The sequence below is a fragment of the Pocillopora damicornis genome, chromosome 7 (genome assembly GCF_964200805.1).
Source record: "Pocillopora damicornis chromosome 7, jaPocDami1.2, whole genome shotgun sequence".
Lineage (NCBI taxonomy): Eukaryota > Metazoa > Cnidaria > Anthozoa > Scleractinia > Pocilloporidae > Pocillopora > Pocillopora damicornis.
Genome location: NC_142676.1, coordinates 24,482,631 through 24,492,630, shown reverse-complemented (window position 1 = coordinate 24,492,630; position 10,000 = coordinate 24,482,631). Strand labels below are relative to the sequence as shown.

General features: G+C 36.7%; 2 protein-coding genes across 3 annotated transcripts in view; one reads left to right on the top strand and one right to left on the bottom strand.

Annotated features, from left to right (window-relative positions):
- LOC113667170 (phosphomevalonate kinase) overlaps positions 1-835 on the bottom strand; it is a 2,356-nt gene extending 1,521 nt beyond the window's left edge. The window contains exon 1 of the mRNA XM_027182961.2: positions 1-835. This exon is cut by the window's left edge and continues 1,521 nt beyond it. Within this exon, the coding sequence (XP_027038762.2) occupies positions 227-835 (609 nt within the window). The 3' untranslated portion in view covers positions 1-226.
- A 51-nt stretch (positions 836-886) lies between these two features.
- The window catches only part of LOC113667165 (dipeptidyl peptidase 3), a 9,807-nt gene continuing 693 nt past the window's right edge, over positions 887-10,000 (top strand). Inside the window, exons 1-17 of one of the 2 annotated variants that reach the window (XM_027182956.2) lie at positions 887-1,194; positions 2,216-2,305; positions 2,449-2,586; positions 3,113-3,187; positions 3,736-3,826; positions 4,173-4,318; positions 4,670-4,800; positions 5,194-5,252; positions 5,841-6,035; positions 6,202-6,308; positions 6,561-6,653; positions 6,800-6,862; positions 6,962-7,086; positions 7,635-7,755; positions 8,806-8,985; positions 9,268-9,418; positions 9,842-10,000. The exon at positions 9,842-10,000 is cut by the window's right edge and continues 693 nt beyond it. In XM_027182956.2, coding sequence (XP_027038757.2) covers positions 907-1,194; positions 2,216-2,305; positions 2,449-2,586; positions 3,113-3,187; positions 3,736-3,826; positions 4,173-4,318; positions 4,670-4,800; positions 5,194-5,252; positions 5,841-6,035; positions 6,202-6,308; positions 6,561-6,653; positions 6,800-6,862; positions 6,962-7,086; positions 7,635-7,755; positions 8,806-8,985; positions 9,268-9,418; positions 9,842-9,978 — 2,190 coding nt within the window. In that variant the 5' untranslated portion in view covers positions 887-906 and the 3' untranslated portion in view covers positions 9,979-10,000. Of the gene's footprint in view, positions 1,195-2,215; positions 2,306-2,448; positions 2,587-3,112; positions 3,188-3,735; positions 3,827-4,169; positions 4,319-4,669; positions 4,801-5,193; positions 5,253-5,840; positions 6,036-6,201; positions 6,309-6,560; positions 6,654-6,799; positions 6,863-6,961; positions 7,087-7,634; positions 7,756-8,805; positions 8,986-9,267; positions 9,419-9,841 lie in introns of both variants that reach the window. The other variant, XM_027182955.2, reaches the window with a different exon arrangement.

Below are 10,000 nucleotides of genomic sequence, written 5' to 3'. Positions count from 1 at the left end.
CAGTTCAGCAGTTCTAATTCCAACTTACGTCTTCACTGTTTTCTTTTCTGTCATCTGGTTTCCTGTAGTAATGTATAAAAAAGAAACTTTTTAATTTTTATCATTCCCAGTGTCCATTTCTGAGGACTTGATCTTTTGTTTCTAAATTGATAAATTATTATGACGACTGTATTATTTTGAAACTGTCCATTAACCAAAGTGTGCTCGTTCAATGAAAGTAGAAGAATTAACAAGCATACTTGAGCAAATAATTAATTTCATTGTTTAGTTGCTCGTGATCGTGACCATCGTTGTGAATTACGAAATCGAATGTTTCACCATCTAGGCCACATTCAGACTCAGCATCGTCAATCCCTGCTGTAAAAATCCAACCTCTTGACTTCCTGACGTCCTCTGAAGCAGCAATCCGAACATGTACGACTTTTTCGTAACTTGTTTTAAAATAATGTACATCTGATTTTCTTCGAGCATCGGATATTACCCACACGGGCTTTTGAACTGTTTGACTCCCCTCACGAATTGTAGAGGATACCATTTTTGTCGCTAGTTTGCAGAAGTATGTGGGATCCGCCATTCTCTTCTCTTCTCCCCAGCGGATCATATCTTGACGGTACAATTCCTTGTAAGTTGTTGAATCAAACAAGCGATCAAATTCAAGTCCATGTTGTCGGGCATATTCGTATTTCAGGGGTCCAGAAAGCCTGATAATATCGCATCTATTGTGCCCCAATGTTTCTTTTAGTTTTTCAGCGACAAAATCTTTTCCTGATTTCCGCTTTCCGCTAAAAACGAAGACAACTTCTGGGAAATGCTGTTGTTCATTGATGTCCACCATCTTGAATATCTCCTATTATAGGACACCGCTGACTAATAAGAGCTCGCATCAGCTCTTTCTCTTCAACCAACATGGCCGGCGAGTTGGATATGTCCCAGTACACCATTTCAAAGGAAGTTGATGTAAATCTTCTTAATTGTAGAACAGCTTTTTCTGGGCTCACAGAGAAAGAAAAGCTCTACGCTCATTACCTGTGTTGTGCCTCATGGGAGGGCGCTCTCATTTGTTTGCTCCAAACGTCGCCGGAATCTCCTGGAATCTTCCTTCTTTTACAAGAATTGTTCCAAGCAGAATCTGTCGAGGAGCTCCAAGCAAGAGTTTTAAAATCCGAAAATGGCTTCTCCAAGGAAGACTTTGAGGTAATACATATGGTCAGGAGTAAATACAGGTGTTAATTCTACTAATCCATCGAAAATTGAATTAAGAATTAATAATAACTTAATTAACGTTTAACTCCAATGAGTGACCGAGACGCAATTTACCAATATTAACAACATCAAGCAGACAAGTGATGGGAATAAGGAAAAATATGAATTAGGGGATTATTGGTTGATCTGATTCCAAATTCTCCTAACTAACATCATAATAGTATTGTGTGGCAGAAAGGAGATTTACTAATGAGATCTGGGGTGAAAGGATGAAAATTAATATTCAACTTTATTAAGTTTTAAGCATATGTCTCTACTGTCCTAACTAAATTGATGAAATATTGGAGGGTAGCCTTAGATAAATTTACCTATAATACAAATTGTAACAGTTAAGATATAAAGCCTGGAGTAATTTTAAGTACCAGCTATTTCAACCAGTCTTCTTAAGAAAGACTGAAGGGTAGACTGACAAACAGTCAAATGTTCAATGAAATTCTTTGGTCTTTGGACGTATTTGAAAACAGCTCAGCCAAATATCCCTTGCTCCCCTCTTGCAATGTTGAATTAAATTCTAGAAAGACTCTCAAGAGAGGTGCTGTTGGTTTCAGTTTTGCTGAGGGGAGACTGATGCAAGGGTGGGGAAAAGGATTTTTTCAACGTCCTTTTGGTGTAATTCTTTTTGTCACGACAGAAAGCAGTTACTTCACACAAATATTTTTGCCCCTGCTGAAGATGTCTATAGAGCTTTTTAACCCTTTCACCCCTAATACCAACTAACATCTACTTTCTCTCGACAATATCTCCCCTAAATCACACTAAAGGTCATAAGAATAAAGGAAATGATCACCAACCAAAGAAGCTCTTGATTTTTGAACAAATTCTCCTTGTCAGCACCTTATGAAATGTATGATGAACAGTATGGAGAATATGCATACTGATATTAGGGCCATTGCTGTTGGAAGTAACCTGCAAAGTAATTTTTAATGTCTTTAATTTCTCATTGGTTTTGCAGAATTTTCTGATTTATGCTGCAGCATTCTATGGTAATGTTGGCAACTACAAATCATTTGGCGACACAAAGTTTGTTCCTGATTTACCAAAGGTATCTTTACTGGCCTATTAATGTACTGCTTCTTGAGTCTTTTATGAAATTTTCCTGTGTAGAGTTAAAGAAAAACTTATGGTTCAATTTGACCTGGTTTTGTTTTTCTGTTGTTTTTTTTTGTTCTGTTTGTGATTCTGTAGGAAAAATTGGAAAGTGTAGTTTTCTCAAGTAAAGCTTACAAGAAAAATGCAAAAAGGGTGGAGCAACTGTGGGGTGACTGTGGAGATAAGATGTATTCACTTACCCCCAAATGTCGGCAACTTGGCCTTGGTGAGCAGGTAAGTGATATGTTTCGATCAAATCTTGCAGTTTTGCAACAACTGTCTTAATTTTTTTGCCTTCTGGTGAAAGATGCTGTGATGTAATGATCGTGGCCTGTATGAGCTTTGAAATCTTGAACTGGCAGAGTGCTAGGTTCCAGCTCTGGTTGGGTCACTGAATTGCATTCTTGGCTAATTATATGAATTGTTTCACTATCACAGTGCCTGTCTTGAACTAGGAATATAAATATTTACCATACTGCAGTTATTGTTGGGAAGACCTGCCTGAGAAAATGATAGAGTTGTATTGTACCTGCAAGGAACAAGCATTTTGCAAAGAAGGAGAAATGATACTCCTCTACACATGAAGTTGATTAGTCTTGGGGATTCCAGTACAAGCTCTCTCATGTCAAAAAACTGCTAAACTCATGAGACCCTCTTGTTACCTTTTTAATGTGCTTGGTTTAACATGTTGTTAATTCTTATACTAAAAGTGAAATATTTATGATTAACACTGATTATACCTTATTTTCCCTTTTACCAGGGTCTTTCCACATATTATTCCAGTAATTGTGCAAAGGCTGATGCTGAATTGGCGCAAGAGTTTATGAAAGAAAAGGTTAGTGCAATTTCAAGTTACCAAATTTATAATTTTATAATAAGAGGAATGGGAAGATGTCTCAAGAAATGTTTTGTAGGAATTCTTTCAGGGAAAAGTTTTATGTCATTCATTAACTGTTTGAGAGTATGCTACAGAGTATAACTAAAGACAAAAGCGCAGATTGATTACATCTGTTCTGGATATTTAGTTGAGGGTACTGAGATGCTCTATTAGTTTTAATGTGTATGACATTAGAACTGTTCTTACCTGTTTTTCATCTTTATTGCAAACGATTCCTCCTAATTCTGTGCTCATCATGTTAATTGCTATGGAAAATGATGTTATTTCCATCACTATCTCTTCACTTTATTCTTCCATCTTTAATAACCATTATTTGATTTTCTTGTAATTGTATTCCTTACTCAACACATAAATGATTATACTTTTCTACTAACAACAACAGTGAAGTTTTTCATGATTATAACATTATGCATATGAAAATGTGACCTGTGCTTCATCATTGTGATACCGTGTTTTATTATTTTACAATTGATATTAACCCACAGGACATAGAAACCTATAACACAAGATTATTTAAGGAGGAGAAAGATGGTCATGTGAAATACATTCTTCGCATAGCTTCAGTGGCAAAAACTGGTGAGTTCAAGTATAGGATGCTAACAAAAACATGAAACAAAGAAATATGTCTTGTTTTGCAACCATTGCACCTGATTTAGTGTTTCTTTTGCTGGTGAAGAGCACTTCCTGGTCATTTACAATTGATGCCAAGGTCCCAAGACCTAGCAAGGGTCCTGTAGGCTTTGTGATCTCTTCTCTCTCTCCCCCTCCCCAGAGGATATAAAAATTTTATTTGGTTGTGAAACATGATTGTGCTTAACTAAATATATTCCTGTTGTAGAATACTCTGCTAAAAATTCCTGATGCAGTATATATGTCTTTGCGCATTATGAAATTTTTTGTGTGATTCTTTTGTTTAAAGCAGAGCCATATCCTGGAGCAGATGGGGAAGAAGACAAAGTAGTAACAGTTTTGGGTTCTCATGAATTCAAAGGCTGCACCTTCAGGGTGGAGAGAGGAGATTATTCTGGTCTACTAAAAAGAGTTGTCGAAAATCTAGAGAAAGCTAAGGTAAAATGGAAGAATTTCTTTTGGAACAATTCTCACTTGATTAATTCAGCAATGAATGTTTTTCTTTTCATGTTGTGATGTTTGTTGTTCTTGTTGTATCTTAAACGTCATGTTGTCTGAACAGATAATTGGTATAATGGAACCTCTTGGTTAAATTGAGGAGTAGAAAAGGCTGATGAAATGTGACAACAATCTGCCTTGCCAATAAATAATACTCCAATATTCCCTTGTTATATGTGGAGCAAAGTCAGTCATGGGACTGTTTTGACCAGTTATTGTCAAGCAAGAACATTTAATGGATAATGATGATATGACATGAATATATGTTCAATACCTTGCATTTACTTCTAGGAATTTAGTGCTAATAACAATGAACTGTCCATGATAAAAAGCTACATACACAGCTTCAACACAGGCTCCATTCAGGCTCATAAGGATGGCTCTAGGTTCTGGATCAGAGATAAGGGACCCATTGTTGAAACGTAGGCAAACATAGTATTTTGTGATGAATTTCTTAAGGAAAGTCTCATTGCTAGCATTGGTTGTTTAGAAGAAATTAGCTATGTCTTTACTAAGTGTCAGAGAATTTAAGCTGGCATGTGTGCGACAACTTTATAAAGGCTTTTTGGTGATTGGACAAACTCAATGGATTTAAAAATTGAAAGGAAAATGATACTAAAAATCTGAAGGCTCTCTTTTATGTCAGAGCCAAAACAGCCAAAATTTGGAAAGGGGAGGGTGTGATGGCCTAATTGTAGGGGTCAGAATTTTTCTACTGTCTGTTTTCACAGAGGTCAGTAAATGAGGTATTAAAGCTATAGTAGAAATGTTCATATTTAAGTATGTTGCTTAATAATAAATAAATATTGTTTTAGTTACATAGGATTTATTGAGACATACAGAGACCCTTCAGGTGTTCGAGCAGAGTATGAAGGTAATTGAAGACATAATTTTGTTTTATGGTAATTGTTTTTTTGTACCCATCTTGTAAATAACCAGCCTATAGCTGCCTGGCTACTCATTGTATCCACCTGCTTATCAGTGAACTTGATTGTGTATCTTCAAATGAATAAAGAGGTTAAGTTTCTAAAGAAACTGTGACTCTGCGTTGGTGGGAGATTATAACCAGGTAATTTGGTATTATTAACTGAGTTGTTAATATAAGTTGGCCATTGTCAGAAAGGCTAATACTTGAGATGAGGGGCTAAGGCTTGGAACGCCAGCTTTCAAACTCTTAATGATGGCCAATTTACATAATCAACTCAGTTGATAATACCAAATTACTTTGTGTATCTTCAATCTTAATGAACCACATACAATACCCTCATACCTACTGCTACTGGACACAACAAATACGCATCTAAATGTATTATTTTATTTAGTACTGAATGAAATACCTAAATATCCAGAGAGATGTCTTTTGTCCTGTGGCTTACAATGGTTTCCATACCAAGATTACAATTAATGTCAGTATCATTAATACAGACTCAAAAAGCTGATTTGATTTAATCATCATTTGCAGGGTTTGTGTCAGTTGTTAACAAAGAGATGAGTGCCAAGTTTGCATCACTAGTGTCCAAAGCTGAGAAGTTGCTTCCTGAGCTGCCATGGCCTCCTGCATATGAGAAGGACAAGTTTTTAAGACCAGACTTTACTTCTCTTGATGTGCTGGGCTTTGGAAGCAGTGGTATACCAGCTGGAATTAACATTCCTAATTGTAAGTCCAGATCAAATTCTTAGTTCTCTCAAGTAGATCAATATGAATTCCTTCATGCAAGTAGGGAGAATAAACAAAGTCATTAACCCAAAAATGGAGGATGCATGGCTAGATGAGATTCATATGAATCGCTGCTGTTCTGTTTTTTTTTTTTTTCTCTTTTTAGATGATGAAATTCGTCAAGAAGAAGGCTTTAAAAATGTATCTTTGGGAAATGTACTGGCAGCTCATTCAGTTGACAAGAAGGTCACTTTCCTTAGTGATGAGGATCAAGTGAGTTGCCTTATGCAATGTCCCACTTTTTTCTAAGAGTAGCCACTGTGACAGAATTTGTAACCATAGTTATCAAGCTTGCCTTTAGTAAAAGTTTCAAAACTGTTGAGTAAAAATTCATTCAATTTACATTTTACTTTTCTTTGGATAGTTAAGAAGAAGTTCCTCTGAACCTCTTCTCTTGTCATCAGTATGCAGCATTATCATTGAAATGACATTATATTGATATCTTTTTATTTCATTTGACTGTAGGAGATGTTTACAAAGCTTAAGGCCCCATCCTTTGAGGTACAAGTTGGCCTTCATGAACTCTTGGGCCATGGAAGTGGCAAGCTCTTTGTTAAGGTGAGTGTTTCAACTGTCTGGTTTAACACGGAGTTGTTTTTAGAAATATTGGCAATCATAGTGTACTTTCTTGTCCAAACATTTTTATGCAGTTGGTTTTAGTTTACTTGCTGGTGTAGCACATGTAATCATTTTTTTTTTCTCAGAAAAATGATGGCACATATAATTTTGACCTTGACAGTGTGATGCACGCAGAAACTGGAGAAAAGGTGAAAGGGACAGTTCTCTTTGTCACTGATACTTTGTTATTTTGAGTGACACAAGCACTTGGGTCTATCAGACATTAATGGTGTTATTGTGGTTTCCAGATCTCCAGCTGGTATACTGACGGGGAGACCTGGTACACACGGTTTGCTGAATTAAGTCCATCTTATGAGGAATGCCGTGCAGAGTGCGTGGGAATCTACCTTTGTACCTCTACGGAAGTACTAAGGTGGGTGCCATGTATATGTTCTGTTTAAACTATGTATTGCAAGTCTTGATTTTGATTGGTTACAAGCTATGACACAGCTGCCATGGGATAAAGGGGTATGTTTCTAAGGAAACTGTGGTGCTGCATCGGTAGGAGGGTATAGCAGGTAATTTAGTGTTATCAACTGAGTTGAAAATGTAAATTAGCCACCATAAAGGGTAAAAATGCTGACATTTTGAGCGTTAGCCCTTCGTGAGCCCTTCGCGTTAGCCCTTCAATCGCTCTGACAAAGGGCTAATGCTAAAAACTTCAGCTTTTTTACCCTTTATAGTGGCTAATTTACATTTTCAACTCAGTTGTAAACACTAAATTACCTGCCATGGGATAAATTGGGTTCAACAGCCCAAGTTATTCTATGGTCTTTTAATTTGGTAGAAACAAGGCATTTCAACAATGTTTTGAATTATTCTGTCAGTCCAATGTGAAAAAGTTATTAAAATAGGCTATTCATGATCTCTGTTTTAATGCACACTGCTTTAAAAATAGGGCTCTACTTATTGTACCTGCAGAATATTTGGGCATGAAGGCACTGATGCTGATAACATAATTTACATCAACTGGCTGAATATGGTCCGTGCAGGTCTGTTAGGACTGGAATTTTATACCCCTGAGAATAACAAATGGCGGCAGGTATGTTAGAATTAAACAGCAGCTTTAAAATGTAAACAGGAAGTATGGTGCATGCTGTTAGAGAAATTTGCTTTGACCAGACCACACAATCGTCTATTCCATGTGGTCATCTCTGCAAATGTCACTGATGGTTATGTTTTAAGATGATTACGGTGATTGGCTTTTAAAAATTGCTCACATCTTGCACTGTAAAAAATCAAAGATGAAATCTGGGTGGTGTGCTTGCCCCTATACTTTTTAGTACTTGTTGTTACTTGGCATTAGCAACACAAGCAAGTTTTTTTGCAGAATTTCCCACTTGCGTTGCTGAGAATTCTGCACACGCTGGTTCAGTAATCTTGGACCGTATACTTTCTCTTGATTCAGGCTTTATTGACGACAATTCAGCATTACAAGTTCTGTTCTGCAATCTGTCTACTCTATTACAATCTAAACCTTGGGTTACAAAAATGTTACATATATTAGCTAAGGAAATCCACACCCAGATACATAATTTCATGTGGGATTTAAGATTCACTCACATTCTACAACGATTCATGGGCACTAATTTCCTATTAATCATGGCTTTACTTGACAATCATGCAGCTAAGTTCGTATGTGCTTAAACACCCTGCAAATACCTAATTTCACACATCACTGCTCGCAGAACTGATTTGATAACCCTATTCCACACCGCTCCCAATTACATGCTACTTCTAATTGTAACATTAACTCTGTACTTTAACGGTAATAAAATTACAACTCACTTAATACACAATAAAATTCATAATAAATCTAGGAAATCAATTTTTGCAGGGAAACATTTCACAACAAGTTTACAGCACGAGTTAAAAATAGTGGACAACAGTGATGCCCCAAAGCTAATTCACTTCTACTGTCATTTAGGATTGGCAAGTGTGTCCCACTCCTAAGAGTCAGCCATAAAGTTTTATGGAATTTTTTGGTAGTGCATTCTTTAATCTAGCTAAAATATTGTGTCATCAACGATAGTGTAGAAAAAGGTCCACTATAAGTCTCCTAGTACAACTAAATATTTTGTTGTTATTGTAGGCTCACATGCAAGCACGATATGTCATTCTACAAGTTCTCCTTGAAGCAGGTGAAAATTTAGTACAAGTGACCAGTATCACAGGGTCAGATGGTAAACCAGATGTGTTGGTGACACTGGATAGAACAAAGATTGAATCTGTGGGAAGACCAGCTATTGGAAACTTCCTCAGAAAACTACAGGTTTGCCATTGTGCTTTTCTGTGTAAACAATTTTCCTCCTGAGTATTTTTATTTCAAAGGAGACACTATAGAATGCTTAAAGGGGGATGTGGTGGTTACCCTATGACCAGGGGGCTAGAATTTGGGTTGATAAGTCTTAAGTGGAGACCCAGGCTTGGTCAATTTGTTGTCATCTTATCATCATCTCTGATATAAAATCTCATTTTACCCATAGAAAGATGAAACTCTACTGTATTGGTCTCTGCTTTTATCTTCTTTTGATCAAATTCTTTCTCCTCATAGGTGTACAAGTCAACAGCAGATTATGATGCTGGCAAAGCTTTGTATGATCAATACTCAGCCGTAGATAAGGAATATTTAGCACTGCGTCAGACAGTTCTTGCTCGCAAGACTCCACGAAGGATGTTTGTTCAATGCCATACAAGCATTACAGGTAGGCTTGATAGTATTTGTAGAGAGGAGCTTATAATAACAATGGGCTTATGATAGAAATGTGCTCAGTCGGTTACACCAAGTGTTATGCCTTGAAGGACTTTCCTTTTTCTTACAAAAATAATCAAAGGGGTACAAGGAGGTGAAAGCTTATTTATGCAGGTGCACTCAGAGTCACTCTACCAAATTCTTAAATAGTACTCGAACTCAGTTGCCTATCAAGGTTTCTTTGAACTATTCAGTCCATTTTTTTTTTTTGGGTCTTAGAGAAATGTCAAAATAATGACAAAAAGAAATCTCCCAAAAGACACAATGTTATTGTGTCACTGCAGTAGTTTCTAGGAAGTATATGAATCAAGTATAGAAAAGCAACCCAAAAATGAGAAAAAAAACCCCAACAAAAGTTATCAATTTATCTCTTTAGGAGACAATGATGTTAGTTTAACAGAATTTGAAGCAAGCCCTGCTGGGATGATCAAGTCATTCACAACTCGCTTTCCACGTGAAGACAGTGTGTTAGAAGAGCTATGGAGAGCTGAGATGCCATACCACAAGTTGTGATAACATAACATGAACTGCACCA